At 30.8% G+C, this 18,337-nt stretch overlaps 1 protein-coding gene across 3 annotated transcripts; it reads left to right on the top strand.

Moving 5' to 3' along the window:
• Positions 1 to 234: 234 nt before the first annotated feature.
• LOC111717030 (uncharacterized) lies at positions 235 to 11,508 on the top strand. Of its 3 annotated transcripts, none has more exons than XM_023492546.1 (11): positions 235 to 372; positions 1,552 to 1,622; positions 2,007 to 2,079; positions 2,231 to 2,270; positions 2,322 to 2,376; positions 2,733 to 2,802; positions 3,442 to 3,509; positions 5,965 to 6,023; positions 7,810 to 7,857; positions 9,059 to 9,197; positions 10,567 to 11,508. In XM_023492546.1, the coding sequence occupies exons 1-11, from the start codon at positions 264 to 266 to the stop codon at positions 10,657 to 10,659; spliced, it is 825 nt and encodes a 274-aa protein (XP_023348314.1). In that variant the 5' UTR covers positions 235 to 263; the 3' UTR covers positions 10,660 to 11,508. The 3 variants fall into 3 exon arrangements, with proteins under 3 accessions (XP_023348314.1, XP_023348310.1, XP_023348311.1); XM_023492542.1 differs by having other exon boundaries at positions 2,718 to 2,802; XM_023492543.1 differs by lacking the exon at positions 10,567 to 11,508 and adding an exon at positions 10,029 to 10,546 and having other exon boundaries at positions 2,718 to 2,802.
• Positions 11,509 to 18,337: the final 6,829 nt, after the last annotated feature.

The following is an 18,337-nucleotide window of genomic DNA, read 5'->3' as shown; positions in this document are numbered from 1 at the left end:
ATACCATTTATTGCACGTATTTGTGGTTCCCAGATACCACACTTGCATGCATAGAAATTCTATATACCTTTACTCAAAGGCCTTTTTCTAGGGCTAAACATAGATTAAGACCCGCCATTAAAGGGTTTCTTACATACATAAAAGGCTTCGAAAAAATTGTCTAATTTTCGCATTTTTAATTTTTATCTTTTATCTGCATATTTATTATCTCTCAGAGTTTAGTCAGATGTATTACTGAGTGTTTGTTCAACGTGATATGAAATATGACCTTTGTTTATTTTTTCACCTTAATTTTTATCAAAAATGCTGCAGCTCTGGATATTACAGCCGCATTTGAAAAGGGACTTTTTGAAAAACTACATTTAGAAGAAGGTGCAATATAAATTCATACTTAAAAAATTATAAACAAACCATTGTAATGTTTTTGTTTTGAAATAAACTCCAACTTGTTTGAAATTGATAAAAACACAATTTGAAAACAATTAAAGAGACAAAGAATATCAACAACTAGCTGAAGTGTCCGACGTTGCCCGGAGAATTTTAGAAACATTAAAAAAATTTGTTCGAATAAAAATATTTTATTTTAAAAATATTTTATTAAAAAAAAATTTTAGTAAAAAAATTTTTAAAAAAATTCAAATTTATTTTAGCCTTTGTCACCCTCAGGGTACCCATGGGTTTTTTAACAAAAATTCAGCCCATTCGGTTTAGCCATTTGTAAATCATTTTGTGCATAACAATAAAAAAATAATTTATCAACATTGTACCTTTATTTATTTATTATTTATTACAACAAACGAAATTTAGTAGACGAAAAAGCTAAAACACACTTTTTTCAGAGACACCCTATATATCTGTAACCTTACATGGTTAGAGTATAACTAGGGAGGTTTTAAAATATCATCCAGTTTTATGACTGTCCTCTAAAGCCTACAAATTCATTTTACAAAATTTACTCACAAATTTTATTACTTAAAAAACTTTATAATTTAGATAGTTTGAGACCTATAACTTTGTGATTTAGTTATTTTGAGGCTTATAACTTTATAATTTATATTGTCTGAGACTTATATCTTTATGAATTAGATAATCTAAGGCCTATAACTTTATAATTTAGATAATCTGAGATCTATAACTTTATAATTTAGATAATCTGAGATCTATAATTTTATAATTTAGATAATCTGAGATCTATATTTTTATGATTTAGATAATCTGAGATCTATATTTTTATGATTTAGATAATCTGAGATTTATAAATTTATAATTTAGATAATCTGAGATCTATAACTTTATAATTTAGATTGTCTGAGACTTATATCTTTATGATTTAGATAATCTGAGGCCTATAACTTTATAATTTAGATAATCTGAGATCTATAACTTTATAATTTAGATAATCTAAGATCTATAATTTTATAATTTAGATAATCTGAGATCTATATTTTTATGATTTAGATAATCTGAGATCTATAAATTTATGATTTAGATAATCTGAGATCTATAAATTTATAATTTAGATAATCCGAGATCTATAAATTTATGATTTAGATAATCTGAGGCCAACCACCTTTGATCCATATCGGAAACCAAGCCAAGCCTATTTCTGGAACAGAGAATGGGTAATTTTGTATTTATTTAAATTGGCAAAAAGATAGAAGAGTTGAACAAAATGTAAAATAGTTTCATTTTTGCCAGCTCAATTTTTTCTATTTACAATTAGCTAGAAGACGTAATTTTTGGTTTTTACAGAGAGAACATAATGTACAATATATTTCGAAATGTGATGGACGGGGTGGGTAACACATTATTTAGTGTTTAGTGTTAGGTTAGGCTATGAGATGAGCTTGAGGTTACAAGAAGATCCAAGCGCTGGGACGGACAAGCGTAGAAAATAAAAGTACAGCAAACACTACAAATATATTGAATGTTTTGTCACCTATCAAGAATACTGTGTAGAAGAAAGACGATTTCTTATTTATTTTAGTAAAATTTGTTTTGTTTAGTTCAAGTCTGAGAAGAGCAATGTGGAACTTGAGTTCAATATTCATAATCTTCATGAAAACTTCTTTTTTCCAGGCAATCAATAAACCAATAATGAATATTTCCTTATATTTTTTGTCTTGCAATACTATTTTTATATGATATTTCTATTGATTTTTATCTTTCAAAATATCACCATATTCTTTTCGGCATAAATATGTTTAATCTATTATTTTGACATGTTTAGGTTTGTCTCTGATTGTTCTGAAAACAACATTTGAAAAGAGGTGATTTAAAAGATTTTAATCAAAATAACAACTTTCATTGCTACATTTTAGACAAGTTAAAGATGATGATGATGATATCGAAATATACCTCAGTAAAAACAACAAGGAACGGAACTGAAAAATTACATTTCAAAATTTTTTTTACTTTCTAAAAAAAGAAAAAATAGAAAAACTACTAAAAAATTGTTTTAATGGGATTGTGATCCTCCATGGAGCTAGCTGGGAATGTCCGATTTTGTACGGTACCCTTTAAACTTTTGCATGGTTTAGGTTGATATCTTGAAATATAGTGCTGGGCAACCACAACTCAAACTTTAGCATAGGAATAAGGGTATCTTATTCACCCTTGATGATTCAGAGGTTTGAAAAAAAAACATTGTGAATAGGGCTTTACAAATTGCAGGTCACTTGTATTAACGTCTTCAGTCACTTTAAATGATGTTTAAGTCTGATAAACTGAAGGATAACGAGGATGATGAAGATAATAAGCCTGATGGAAAAATAACAAAATCACATGATTTCCCCAAAACAGGTATTATTTTTGGTCTTACCCCTATTCCGGCTGGGGGGGGGTCCCTGGGACCCCCTCCCTCAGCCCTCAAAGCGGGGATTTTATACCTACTGCCTGAGTCCTCAGGCAAACCTTTACCGGACTAAATTTATATTTAGACCTACTTCCGATCATTGGATTTGCATAGGTTTTGCTCAGATGCCTTTAAAGAGAATTTGCACATTTTCAGTTTTCCTGAAATACAAATTTAGTTTCTGAAAATTTTGCAAATATGTTGCATATTTGAATTCTCCTCGGTAAGGGCTTTTCAAAAATGTATTTATCATATTTCGTGCACTTTTTGTTTTTGCACATTTTTGTTATTGCAATAAATACTTGAAATTTTGAAAATTTGCAAATTTTTTGGCAGATTATTAAATGTATCAAATGTTATAGATTTGTATCACAATCAGGAAATAGAGGGTGTGGGGGGGGGTTCATGGGACCCCCTCTGGACTAAAGTAAACCAGACGTCAGCCTGAATAGGGTTAATATCAATTACAAAATTTAACATTTTCACAATGGAATTTTTAAAATTAGAAACTTCCCAATTATTCATAAATCATCACAGTTTTAGCACAATTTCCCAAGTATCCATTTCAGCCTAACTAAATACTTAAGGATATTCAGATGAACATGTATTTCAAACATGGTCCAAAAGCTATGAAGATTCAAATTATACTATCAAGGTAAAAAAACCTTTTTTTGATTTTTCTTATACCTTAAAAAATGTATAAATTAATCAAGTTTACATTAAAATTTGATTTTACGAAACTTAATTACATGAAAAGGGATCTTTATGGAATGTTGCTTATTGAACAATGAAAATATTATCAGAGAAGGGAATTTAATTATTATTTGTAATTCTAAACTGTATTTCCATTTGCAAACAGAACTTTCTCATAAGTATTTTTGATTGAAAACCTCTCCTTAGAACTGAACTTTGATTTCCTTTTAGAAGAATGTCAGTCAGAAAACTGTATGCAGTATATTCAGGGGACATTAGTTCCAAAACTAACACTTGGCCCATTTCTAACACTGAGTGTTAGAAATGGGCACAAATTGAAAGACTGGGTGTTTGGGATCCCGGCCCATATCCAGAGTAAAAGTCAATAATAAGAACTATAACTAACATTTTATTTAAAGGGAGTACCCGGCTATGTAAGGTAGTTGAACTGAGTATGCAGTGTTGTGGAAAACCTCTTTCGGATTCATTTGAGACATATTAAACTTTTTAAAGATCTGTAAATCCTGAGTTTGAGCGCAAATTCGACGTTCAAAACTCCTACTTTGGGGGTGGATACGTTTTCAGAATTAGTTTTTTTATTGTTAAATAACGACAACGAAAAATAAAGTAAAAATTATATAGTAATCTAATTAGATGGTTAGGAACATATTTCTCAAAAGAAATTTGTCTTTAAATGAATGCTAAATCGATTATATTGTTTTCATTATTATATTGAATTTTTAATTTTCTTTGAATTTATTCGCAGATTTCTTCAAATTCTTCAAATGTCGTCTTTTCAATAATAATTCTAGAAAATCTGCGAAAATCTTTGTGAATAATGAGAAACCAGAAAATGAGATAATAGAAACTAATAAATGAACAAGATTACTTATTTTCGATGATAAGATTAGCTTTTATTTTCTCAACATTTTCCTAATCATGACGTCTGTAGTTTATTAAAGAACTTTTTTACATTTTATGTCGTCGTTATTTAATAATTTAAAAAAACTAATTCTGAAAACGTATCCACCCCCAAAGTAGGAGTTTTGAACATCGAATTTGCGCTCAAACTCAGGATTTACAGATCTTTAAAGTTTCATATGTATCAAATGAATCCGAAAGAAGCTTTCCACAACACTGCATACTCAGTTCAACTACCTTACATAGCCGGTCACTCCCTTTAACATGACGAGGACAACATTTCCCAATTTTAAACTTTTTTAAAAATCAAAATTATAATAGGAGTTCTTGGTATATTAAAGCTCTTGACCGTTTTCAAGATAATGTTAGATTTTCAATTTTCGAACATATTTTGAATTTGAAACATTGTTGCGTTTTTGAGTCAAAACCCACTTTCCCGTTTTGAGTATAATCCACATTTCAAAACAAAACTCACTTTCATAACTTACAAAATTAATCACTGAAAATAAAAATTATCTTATGAAGACTAGATTAACTTCAGAATTATTTCTAGAATCTAAGTTTCCACATTTTATCTGTTAAATTAGAGAATATTCATGATTTATTTTCAAGCATTTTAAGCAAACAGTTTCCCGCATTTCTTGTTAAATCTATATTGTAAGAACAAATGATATTAATATTTGAATAAATTTTGAATTATAAAAGAACAGTTTGTTTCTATTTTCTATTTTGTTTATATTTTACCTTATAAAAAAATCTTTTTGTTACGTAAGTGCATAAACGCTTAAAAATTGACATTGATATGAATTCCGGTAATTGTCTCAAAACCAGGATTGTTGTCGCTAAGGCACAAGATTCTGACGATGAACAGATAGACAAGGTATAACCCACAAATCAAAATCGATAATGCAGAAAAACTCTTTATTTCCTAAAAAAATAATGAAATGAATAATGATAAATAATTATTACAGTGTTGACAAGGATATGTTCCGAAAACGCGACATCAGCTGAAATCCGGTAAATGTTTCAAAATAGGGATATGTTCAAAAATGAAATCAAAAATCATCAAAAACTAATTCTCCCACCTTATTATTTGTTTAAAATTGACATTTATTGTTTCAACATATATTTTCAGCCATTTTTTTAATAAAACTATAGTGTAATTTTGTTCTACTCGTCTTGGATTTAAAGATATATTCTCTTGAAAAAGATAACTTTGCAGATTTGGCTCATTTCTAACACTCAGTGTTAGAAATGAGCCAAATGTTAGTTTTGGAACTAATATCCCCTGACATTGCAAACATACACAAAACTTCATTATAGAGAAATAAATCATCCTCCAAGAAAGAACGCCTTTTTAAATTAGAAAGTTTATGAGGAACTTAAGTTTTAGCCGGTCTAAATACAGTGCAGGAAACCATTTGTTTATCAATTTCCAGTTTTCATAAACAAAAAAGTTTAGTCAGAATATGTAAAGACTTCTTTTACTTTTGCAGATAATGATAAATAACTTGAAATCCTTGGAGAATATATATTTTGTGGTGACTGCATACAGGTTAATTAAACAAAATGTTGTGATTCTGCATGATATATGCTACATGCATGTGTCTCTGAAAAAAGTGTGATTAGACTGTTTAGCCTATACTAAACATCATTGTATTGTGTTAAAAAGTGCAAACAAACCCCAAACATAAATTTAAATTATAACTCTACTTCTACAACCGAATAGAATAAATTGCACATTTTCAAGCAAAGAATCGAGGATTTATCAAAATAAATGACAAAAAAAGATCTTTGATTTTTTTTGAAAATCTTAAGAAAAGGGACTAAACATATTTGGAGGTAATAACGGCATTTTAAAGCAAATTATTTTAACCACAACACCCCAGTATATGGGCTTTATACCACAACACCCCAGTAATATGGGCTTTATACCACAACACCCCAGTATATGGACTTTATACCACAACACCCCAGTATATGGGCTTTATACCACAACACCCCAGTAATATGGGCTTTATACCACAACACCCCATTATTTGGACTTTATTCCACAACACCCCAGTATATGGGCTTTATACCACAACACCCCAGTATATGGACTTTATACCACAACACCCCAGTATATGGGCTTTATACCACAACACCCCAGTATATGGGCTTTATACCACAACACCCCAGTATATGGACTTTATACCACAACACCCCAGTATATGGGCTTTATAACACAACACCCCAGTATACAGGCTTTGCACCTGCCAGTAACACTTTTTATTATAACAAAACGAGGTGTTGATTAATTAATTATTTTATATCTTCCGAAATGAGACCAACCACAATTTTGAATATTAGTCCCAACTTTGGAGGTTAAAACGGCATTTTAGAGAAAAATATTTCATAGACTAACCCACCCCCCTTACGGGGGTTGTACCTACTTCATGTACTATCGACCAAAACAAACGATGATTAGTATGCTAAAAAACCTAAACAAAATTTTTCACAGAGACACATAACACCTTGTGTATTGTTGGAAAAAATGAATAATTCAATAAAATTGATTAAGGCGGCTGTAAACGTAATTCTAAATGACCCTCTGTTGATAGAGTAGGATATCCCATAAACAACGGTCCCCTTGAAAGCTTTGTCTGATAAAGTATGAATTAGATATCCATGTTGTTTCTTTATGAAAACTAATTAATCCTTAAAAGGGACAATTACACATATCTAACTTTAGAAATTATATTCCTCATCATTAATCAAATGAAGTTTTAAAGAAACCGTTGTGAGTTAGACATGCCCTCTTTTTTCTTCAAATGGAGGCACATTTAAGATCACGTCTTCAGTATTTTCAAAGCTCAGCCAATTTTGATATGTTTGGGGGTATTTTGTAGATATGACATCAAAAATTAGCATACTATGACGACCTCTCAGATCAAAATAAAAATCTAAAAATAATTATAGAATTGGTAAGTTTTGATATAAAATCAAACTATAGGATATGCATATGTATTTATTTAAATTGCCCCTAGTTTAGACAAACTAATTGATCTTTGCTTTGCACTCAACTTTTCTAATCCCTATATCTTTGAATCTAGATGATGTAAACCTTTAATTTTTAATTTTGATTATTTTATCTAAAAAAGCTTACGGTATAGTTTTTTTTATTTTAATCTTGAATAATTAGATTTAACGGAATGCATGGTTTGAAAAATCTAAGGTCTGCGACATTGGGTTGGAAAAATATAGGAAATAGAAAATCAGAGTTTGAGAAAAAAACAGTGAACAATTTTAAATTGAAAAAAAATGCACTAAAAAAATATTTTAAAAATTACATTTTTTAGAATAAGTAGAAACTTGGGCAATACTCGATCATGTGAAGACAACAGTAGGTAAAAATATTGTAAATAACAATAACATAAAAAAATTCATTTATGTAATTCTGTTTGTTTAAATAAACTTAAAAGATTTCAGCGTCCACCCTTTATAACTAAGGAATATATTCTCGAGTTGAAATTGTACTATGAAAAATAAGGGTATCTTATTCGTCCTTGATAAGTTAATCAAGTTTGAAGGCGTTTTTAAAGGTACCATTGTAAATCCGACATTGAATGCTATTACTGGAGGGTCATTTGAAATTACGTCCCATAAGATCAAAAGTTATTTTAATCACCTGGGATTTTTGAACCAGTTCAACAAACTTTTAAAATTTTTTTTGTTTCTCTTAATTTCTTTAAAATTTCTTATATAACAAATTGAGCTTTGTATTCTTGCTCAGGTCATGAAACTAAATGAAAGCACAAAAAACGGCAGGCCACATTTTGGAAATTTGGGGATTAGTGTTTTAAGTATATATATATATACTAGCCTTAGAGGGCGCTTCGCGCCCATCTTTTAAATTAATTGTGAACATGTTCTCTTTGTGTACATCATAAAACAAAACAAAATAATTCCGGATTTTCACAAAAAATTTCGTGGATTTTCAAAATTTTAAAAAATTTAATGAAGATCGAATTTTGATGGAGACAAATATTTAAAATTTCAATCAATCATAAACCTTCCCTGTGGTCATGTGATGTCCCACAAAAAATTTGGGCCCGATCGGTTCAGCCGTTTTAACGTTTATTGGATACAAACAGACAGACAAACAGACAAACAGACAAGCCAAATTTATATATAGATATGTATATATGTATATATATATTATGTAAAGTATATAAATACTTTGCTTGTCTGTTTGGGTGTTTGTTTGTTTGTTTGTATCTAATAAACGTCAAAACGGCTGAACCGAACGGACCCACATTTTGTTTGGAACTTTAATATCCCCAGGAAAGGTTTATAGATGATCAAAATTTCAAATTTTGCCTCCAACAAAATTTGATTTTTATTAAAATTTAGAAATCCACTAAATTATTTTTAAAAATCCGCAAACTTTTTGTTTTTGTTTTACAATTTGTATACAAAGAGAAAATGCTCACAATTGAAATAGAAGATAGGCGCAAAGCAGCCTTTAAGCCTAGTATTGTATAAAGGAAGAATTCTAACTGGAACAATATGTTCTTATCCATTTAAAAACTAAATTGTTTATTTGAGGGAAAATGAGTGGTTTGACTGTAACAGAAGCAACGTTGAAAATCTACTATTGTGCATCAGCGATGAACTAACTTGTAACACTCTGCCCAACTGTGCCAGCACCCAGCTGCCCAACCCAGATGAAAACTGTGAATATCAGGTTAATCAGGATGAAGCCGATTTAAAGTCCTCTTTAATAATCTTTGAATTAAACAGATTTTGTAATATGTCATAGTTATGGCTAATACACAGGGTTAACCCAAAACACTAGAATGACGGCTTACAACTATACTACAAAAAGCCTTAAAAAATCCCTACAGTCGTCTCTGAAGTCTTATCTTTTGTGCATCTCTTAAATGTCACAGTAACTTAAAGTTAAATGTCTCTTAAATGTCTCTTAAATGTCTCTTAAATGTATAAATTTTTAAAGCCTGGTTACTCCTTCCCCATCACTATACATGAATATGCATCCTCAAAATCCTCAGCATCATTGAGGATATCAGATGTTGCCCTATAATCCTCTCCAGATTACCCTTTGCAAGGAACCAATCTAGGTTGTGATCAGGATCAGCTATGATAAACTAGCCAGTCTAACTACAGACCAGTATATATTCTCCAGCTGGTTCTATGATGAACAGAGCTACTGGAGACTTGGAGCATCTAGAGTGTTTATACACAGGAGGACTAGGATATACAGGATATAGAGGAGAACTGGTATATCCAGGATAAATCAGTGGATATTAAAGATAATCTTGAGACAGGAGAGGCTGCCCTTTACAGATAGCTCTTCACAGATCTGTTGTAGAAACAGCTAAATAACAAGATAATCTTGAGATAGGAGACGCTGCTCTTTACAAACAGCTCTTCATAGATCTATTGTAGAAACTGTTAAAGAATTAAATAATCTTAAGACAGGAGACGCTGCTCTTTACAGACAGCTCTTCACCAATCTGTTGTAGAAGCAGCTGAGGAACAAGAGATCTTGTTGCAGGAGACGCTGCTCTGCTACTTGGCTCAAGGGTTCAATGCAGGATCCCTGACAGACTCCAGGGAGCCGTTCTGCACAGTAAATTAAATGTATTTTAAATGTCTGTTAAATGTCTCTTAAAAATGTATAAGTAACTTAAATGTCTCTTAAATTTATAAGTAACTTAAATGTCTCTTAAATGTCTAAGTAAGTTAAATGTCTCTTAAATGTCTAAGTAACTTAAATGTCTCTTAAATGTCTAAGTAACTTAAATGTCTGATAAAGACATCCGTCATTCTACTTTTAAAGTTATGACTGTAGTATGTAAAATTAAATAATATAACAGTCTGTCCACAATATGGAATGATTTCATTTTAAATTCTAAATTGAAATTTGTTGTATTTAGTTACCACTAAACATTTTGACTATCTACAAGAGATTTAAAAGCTACATCCTTTAAACAAAATCAAAAGCACTTGATTAATACTCTAATACTTGTCCTATTCCACATTTTTCAGGTACTTACTGTATGTTTGCCGCGTTTTGTATTTTTCTGTTTTAGATCAGTTTTGAGAATGCGTTAAAGTTGCTTCTGTACACTGTAACAGTCGTCTTCTTCCTGATATTGGTGGCTGGGAGATTGTCGAGTGTATGATTGTTTATTTCTGCAAAATTAGGTCTGTACAGTGTACAGTAAACATCTTTTATTAAGGCTGTCTTACTCCCGATGCGCTCCAATTTATGGGAAATTTCGTCTTCAAGCTAAAATCCCTAAATGAAGAGACTGATTATGGGGCAGTGTGCATATGGTAGGGTGATCAGAGATGATATTTTAAAAGCTTAAACCCGACTAAAACCCAGTCTTAGCGTCTGCTTAGACCCAAGTAAAGCTCAAGTCAAGACACGGGTTTTGAATGGCCTTGAGTTTAGTAAAAACCAACCCTCTTGGGTTTTACTCTCTTTAAGACTGAAGTCTTCAGCAGCACATGATTGTAACTTTCATAAAATCTTTTATTACATTTATAATCTCGGGAATTATTTGTGGTGTCAAATTTTATTAATTATATAAAATAAACATACTATGATATAATGCATCTACATAAAGTTTGAATTATCGAAATTTACATCTCCTTGTCACAGCTCATCTGACAGCATTCTGTCTTCTACAGAGAGAAAGCTTGCAAAACAGTCTCTCATTGGTCGAATCAGAAACAATCCTGACTTGGGTTCTATCTAAGCCCGAGTTTGGGTTTTAGTTGGGTTTAAGCTTTTAAAATATCATCTCAGTTGTAATTACGTATGGCGTAAATACGTAATTACGGTCAGGGGCATAAATAAGGATTCTACACGGGGGGGGTAAATTTTTTTAATGTGGTGCGCGAAGAGCGTCAATTTTTTTTTACCCCACTCTAGAATTGTTTTACCCTCCCCTAGAAAAATATCATGATGTTTATCAAATTATTGATTTTAGTTGGGGTTGATTTGCATTTTCCACTCATTTCTGGCATTTACATACTCCATTAAATAAAGGCTTCATTTCCTACCTTCTAGCTTTCACCTTGTTTTGTATCCTTCATTATAGTCATTCATTTTACATTAACTACAAAGATCTTAAAAAATTGAATTTATTTAAAGTAAAATAAAAAATAGTTTTACTCTAAGAAGAAAAGCTACTCTGCAAAACTTTGAAAAAATATTGTTTTTGTTTATATTGTAATTTCTAATTTCTAAAATTTTCTTGCCGTCAATGTACTAGAAATATAAGTTAATTTCACAAAATTAAAAGAGAAATGTCATACTTTTTCAAATTTATTAATTATTTCTACCCTACTGCGCTATAGGCATGAAAAAAGCTGCTGAATCGGATGGGCAAGAAGATATGCCCATCCGACCTACAGCTGTCGTAGGTCAGATGTTGCAGTAGGCCGGATGGGCAGTATAGCGGATGGGCAATAGGACGGATGGGCAGTAGAGCGGATCAACATTACCCTTTTAAAGAGAAAATACGTTTGTTAGTTGAAAAATCCTAAGTCAGAAAACATTCAGGTTATTTGTCTCAGTAAAAAAAACATTCATAACCTTATCTTCCTGAAATAACTTGAAACTAATTGTCATAAAACTTATATATATCAGCAAAAATGTTTTCAAAAAACCAATGTTTTCAAAACGGTTTTTTTTGTTTAAAAAATTAAATCATTTTTTGTTTTTTGAAAGTTCAAAACAAGTGGTTTGTTTTAAAATTTGATTGTTTTTTTTAATAAAACAATTGTTTTTAGAAAAAAAGTTAAAACAAAACAAAAAATAATCGTTTTTTGATCATTTTTGAAAATGATTACTGTACACACTTTAGCGTACACAATTTGACTTCTGCGGTGTTACAATTAAGCACAGACAAACACAGACTGCACATGGCACATGCACTCTCACGGAAACAACTCTGACGGAATAGCATAGCTTGCCTATTTTTGTCCGGGCACGACATGCTCTTTTCCACAAGGTTTTTTTACTGTCATCCAACGAACATTTGTTGCATATAATACCAATTCAAGGGTTAAGTTATGCATACTCCAATTTTTAACATGAAACATCAAATTTATGAATTTATTTTATTTTTGAAGGTTTTGTATTTAGTATTCAAAGGATCTTTAAATATCCCAGATTTCGGGCTCTGTGGAAAAATCGCATTTACTAGCATGTGAGCAGTCTGTGTTAAACTGTGCAATTAGTTGTTGTTTTGTTTCCTTAGGACAAGGAAGGCAATGTGTATTCAAATTTTTGATCTTTTGTACAAAAATTACTGTTTTTCAGTTATAGTTTCAGTCAAATTCTTTTTGAAGCCCCTACTTTTTTCCAAATCAAAACCCTACAAAGATATCCAGAAAATTGTTAGATATCCGGCTGTTAATCAATTTTAAAAATGATCGTTAGACAATCGTTTTTTTTGTTTAGTTTTTCAATCGTTTTCAAAAACGATCAGTTCATTTTCGGAAAAAAACGATCGTTTTTAAAAACGATTTAAACTTTTTGAAAACAATAATTTTTTTAAAACGATTTGCGAACTTTTTTTATACGATTGTTAAAAAAAAATTTTATTGACAATTATGTTAACGATCGTTAACGAAGGGTTGTTGTTAACGATTGTTAACAAAGGGTTGTCGTTAACGATCATTAACAAAGGACGAGTTTTATAAAACGATCGTTTTGAAAAACAATCGTTCTTAACAACCATCATTTTTAAAAACGACCATTTTTAAAAAACAAACTTTTTAAAAAAACGATCGTTTCGTTTTCGATTTTTCGTCGTCGTTTTTGCTTTTAAAAAAAATGAAAACATTAACATCCCTAAGTACGTGTATATATATATATGTCAATATGAAGTCTATAATTTAATCTAATATTAAGTTACTTGGATTGCAAGCTTGGACAGAGATGTGGATTAAACAACTGTGTAGATTTCTATTCTAATAATGCTCACTCAACATCATCGGCTGCTGTATTTAATTCAATTGCTGTATATGTGTATATGCGTGTAGAGATGGGCGCGTTTAGCTTTTTTACATTTCATTGTTTTTTATCAAGTATAAAAAAATTGATTTTGTTTATCCTTAAAAATATCTATTTAGTTTATTTTCTCAGAAAATGATCGTTCTTTAACCCTATCCCCGCTGGGGTACTTGAAAACCAGGATACGCTGGGGGGGGTCAATTTGACCCCCCCCCCTCTAAATCCCATGTTTTATGTCCAAATATGACAAATGATACATCATTAGAAAGCTCTTGTACTCTACTTTTATAATCTGCAAAAAAAATTGCAAATTTGCGAAAATTGAATTTTTTATCGCAAAATCCAGTTTGTTTGCAAAAAAAAAGTTGTCCAAAAAATGACAAATTATACATTTTTGAAAAGCCCTTGACCATGCCATTTCAAATATGCAAAAAATTTTGCAAAATTTTAAATAACCTGATTTTTAATCAAGAAAAACTAAAATGTGCAAATTTTCTTTGACAGGTTGTTTGCAAAAAATTTGCAATTTTTTTTCGCAAAACTTGGGCAATCCGTTTCCTTATGTCATAGGCTTTCCAAAAAGCTAAATTTTATCAAAATCTGACAAGTGAAAGTGGGTCAAAACAAAGATTTAGTTTGCTACAGGCAAAAGCAGTCATTCAGGCAGTGTGCCTGAGGACTCAGGCAGTTAGTATTAAAGCCCGGTTTTAGGCCTAAAGGGAGGGCTTTGGGTATGTAAGAAAAGTCAGAAAATTTCAACAGCCTCAGACCAATACTTTTTGAGTTATGTAAAAAAAACTACAGGGGGGGGGGTCAAATTGACCCCCCCCCCAGCGGGAATAGGGTTAAAATTGTTTGTTTAAATGAAATCTTTTGTTCAGTTAAAAAACGTCAATAGTTTTTTCAAAAGTTTGTTGGAAAAAATTGTTTGTTGGGTAAAAAACCTACAGTATTTTTAAAAGTTTGTTCCAAAATATTTTTTTTTCAGTAAAAATACCATAATTTTTCATGTTCATACAGACAAAATTGTTGTTCTTTTTATTTCTTTGAATAATCTTAGTCTTTCTTCTGTCGTTCATTTTTCATGAACAATACCTTCATTCTCTAAAATGTTGTAAATTCTCAAAAATGGTGTTAATTCTCAAAAATGTTGTTTATTCTCTAAAATGTTGTTTATTCTCTAAAATGTCGTAAATTCTCAAAATTGTTGTTTATTCTCTAAAATGTTGTTTATTTTCTAAAATGTTGTTTATTCTCAAAGATGTTGTTTATTCTCTAAAATGTTGTTTATTCTCTAAAATGTTGTTCATTCTCTAAAATGTTGTAAATTCTCAAAAATGTTGTTCATTCTCAAAAATGTTGTTTATTCTCTAAAATGTTGTTTATTCTCTAAAATGTTGATCACTATCTAAAATGTTGTAAATTCTCAAAAATGTTGTTAATTCTCTAAAATGTTGTTTATTCTCTAAAATGTTGTTTATTCTCTAAAATGTCGTAAATTCTCAAAATTGTTGTTTATTCTCTAAAATGTTGTTTATTTTCTAAAATGTTGTTTATTCTCAAAGATGTTGTTTATTCTCTAAAATGTTGTTTATTCTCTAAAATGTTGTTTATTCTCAAAAATGTTGTTTATTCTCTAAAATGTTGTTTATTCTCTAAAATGTTGTTTATTCTCAAAAATGTTGTTTATTCTCTAAAATGTTGTTCATTCTCTAGAATGTTGTTTATTCTCTAAAATGTTGTTAATTCTCTAAAATGTTGTTTATTCTCTAAAATGTTGTTTATTCTCTAATATGTGGTTCATTCTCTAAAATGTTGTCAATTCTCAAAAATGTTGTAAATTCTCAAAAATGTTGTTCATTCTCAAAAATGTTGTTTATTCTCTAAAATGTTGTTTATTCTCTAAAGTGTTGTTAATTCTCAAAAATGTGTAAATTCTCAAAAATGTTGTTTATTCTCTAAAATGTTGTTAAAGTTAAATCCACTGTTGAACTAAACAAATCCACTAAGGGATAAAGTAAATAAAAGACACATTAAGGGAGTAACAACGGCAAAAGAAAACCGTAACAAGGTTGTTAATAATAAAACTTACATAGGGACAAATACAGCAAATAAAACTAGAAATAAGAAAGAGTAAAAATTAAACCATATATAAAGAGAACCTAAGGAGAAATATATTGATGGTCAGATAAAGCAAAATATAGTAACAAGAAAAAGAAGTCCACTGAGGGACAAACTAAGTAAATAAACTAAGAAAAAATTAAACCAAAAGGGCCGAACATAGTAAACAAACCCAAGTAATTGAGTAAAATCCGCTGAGGGAAAACTTAGTAAAAAGGAATTATAACGTAGCATAACAGAGAGTATACCATAACCAAACTTACCTAAAGTAGCATAACGAGAGAGTAGCATGACCAAACTAACCTTGAAGCACAGAGGTATGAGGCACCAGAGGAGCCGGCGGCCAGGCTATAGGCGGAGTTTTCGACTTCAGGCCGGTTGGGCCCAGGCTGAGCAGTGTTTCACACCGTTGGTTGTAGGTTGCGAAGTTCTGCTTAGAATCTGGTAGAGAAAGAGAAAGTTAATAAAATAGAAAATAAGCGTAAAAAGAAAAGGAAAAGGTATTATAAGTTAGATTAAATATTGTAGGTATTACGAGCTGGAATAAAACTGTGGGTGAGCTAAAAAGTTGGGAAGAAGGTTAAAAATTGAAGGTAAAGAAAAGAAAACCTGGGAAGATAAGAAAAGAAAAATTGTAGAGATAGATATTTAACTTGTCAACAATATTTAATTGATATTAAGCGAAAAATAGGTAGTGAAAGAAATATATAAGTTTAGTAGAAATTTTAATAAATATAAGTTAAAGGAGAAATATCCGTCCAGGGGTCCATGAGTTATGATAGGACATCAAAACCAACAAACAAACACAGACTACTATACTTTATATATATATAGATGTACTGCTCTATGGCAAGGGGTTAACATTTTATCAAATAATAATTTGCAAAATTTAAAAATTAATTCTGCTGAAGAAAGTTTACCCTGCTCTCCTTAAAGAGAACTGTAGACATAATTTAGGTAAATAATTAAAACTTTCTTTTTGGATAAAAGAATATTAAACCAAATCTGATTAAATAATAAAAAAGGATGCTGCAGACCTGTTGAAATATTCAAGGAATTACTTAAAGGGACTGTAAGCGTAATTTAAAGTGACCCTCCATTTAAAAAGAAAAAAGGGCATGGCCAAATCATAAACCTTCATCTGATTAATAATGTGGACGATTTATGTAGCTTAACAAAGTATTTAATTATCTATTGCTTATGGAGTAAGAAAATCCACAAATGAAAATACTTAGTTTACAAAAAACATTGATAAAAATCATACTTATCGGAAAAAGCTTTTAAGAGCACCATTATGAATCGGACATGACGTACTATCAATTGAGGGTTGCTTGAAATACCGTTTACAGTCCCTTTAGAATTAAATTAAATTTGTACCTACTTCCTTAACTATAGTAAGCACGGCTTCTAGAAATAAGATTCTTCTGATTTACTTGTTTTCTCCGTACACTTCAGGACCAATATAGGAGACGTCAAGTTGTCGACCAATATAGCTTTTATGGAAGGAACAGCCTCAGTTGTGGACATTTCTATTACTTTAAAGTTTCTACATATGTTTCTCCTTGAGAGGATGGACAAATACTGATCTATTCGAAGCCTTGCCGGTACATGAAATAACGGTTAATATATCTGATATCGTAAATTTAGTCTACTCTGTCGGATTTACTACTACAGCGGTGTATTTATCGTATCTGCGACAGGTTACTATGGCGGGGAAAATTTTGCATATAATACAGCGGTTCAGAATTTCCGAAGTCGTATATCCGACAGATGTACTATGGCGGGGAAAATTTTGTACATATACTACAGCGGTTGAGAATTTCCGAAGTCGTATATACGACAATTATACTATGGCGGGGAAAATTTTGTTTCTACTATATACAGAGGTTCAGAATTCCCCGCCATCAAAACTGCGACAATTGCACTATGGCGGGGACATATAGTATATACTATTGCGGTACAGTGTACCCCCCGCCATCGCATTTACGATGGCGGTAAACCAACTCTGGCGAAGATTTAATGTTAGCTGGGTACAGCATAAAAAAACAAAATGATCTTTTTAAAAACAATCGTTTTTTTTTTAAATATCGTTGACGTTTTTTAAAAACAGTTGTTTTTTAAAACGATCATTTTCCGTTTGAAAAAAATTATTGTTTTTAAAAACTATTGTTTTTCGTTTTTAAAAATGGTTTTTCTTAAAATCAATAGTTTTCGAAAACGACCCTTCGTAACCCAACAAGACAAATAACGTTCTCAGAACGTTAGATAACGTTCCTTTAAGGACTCATTAACGTTAATTAACGTCACTATTTAACGTTCCAGGAACGTAAAAACGTACCCACTTTTACGTTATGTAACGTAAAAAATGGTACGTTATGTAACGTTAAGTTTAACGTTATCTGACGTTCATGAACCAAACTTTTACGTTCAGAAACCCCAAATATGGGCACAGTTTCCACGGAAGTTACGTTAAGTAACGTTATTTAACGTAACAATGCACGTATAGTTGCGTACATGAACCTAACTTTTACGTCAATGAACCCCTAACATGGAAGCAGCTTTCACAAAAGAAACCCCAAATATGGGCACAGTTTTCACGGAAGTTACGCTAAGTAACGTTAATTAACATAACACAAAGTATGGTTCCGTGCTTGAACAAAACTATACATTAATGAACCCTAAATATGGAAGCAGATTTCACAAAAGTT

Source organism: Eurytemora carolleeae, unplaced genomic scaffold, assembly GCF_000591075.1.
Source record: "Eurytemora carolleeae unplaced genomic scaffold, Eaff_2.0 scaffold2325, whole genome shotgun sequence".
Classification (NCBI taxonomy): domain Eukaryota; kingdom Metazoa; phylum Arthropoda; class Copepoda; order Calanoida; family Temoridae; genus Eurytemora; species Eurytemora carolleeae.
Note: the sequence above shows the minus strand (reverse complement) of the source record. Positions and strands in the feature narration are given on the sequence as shown.

Bases quoted from the DNA above. Each gene is read 5' to 3' on its own strand.
- LOC111717030 (XM_023492542.1), top strand. From the start codon at position 264: ATGACCTTTGTTTATTTTTTCACCTTAATTTTTATCAAAAATGCTGCA. The intron at 2,080-2,230 runs GCAATCAATAAA...TGACATGTTTAG, and splicing joins TGAAAACTTCTTTTTTCCAG to GTTTGTCTCTGATTGTTCTG. The intron at 6,024-7,809 runs GTTAATTAAACA...TACATTTTTTAG, and splicing joins TTTGTGGTGACTGCATACAG to AATAAGTAGAAACTTGGGCA.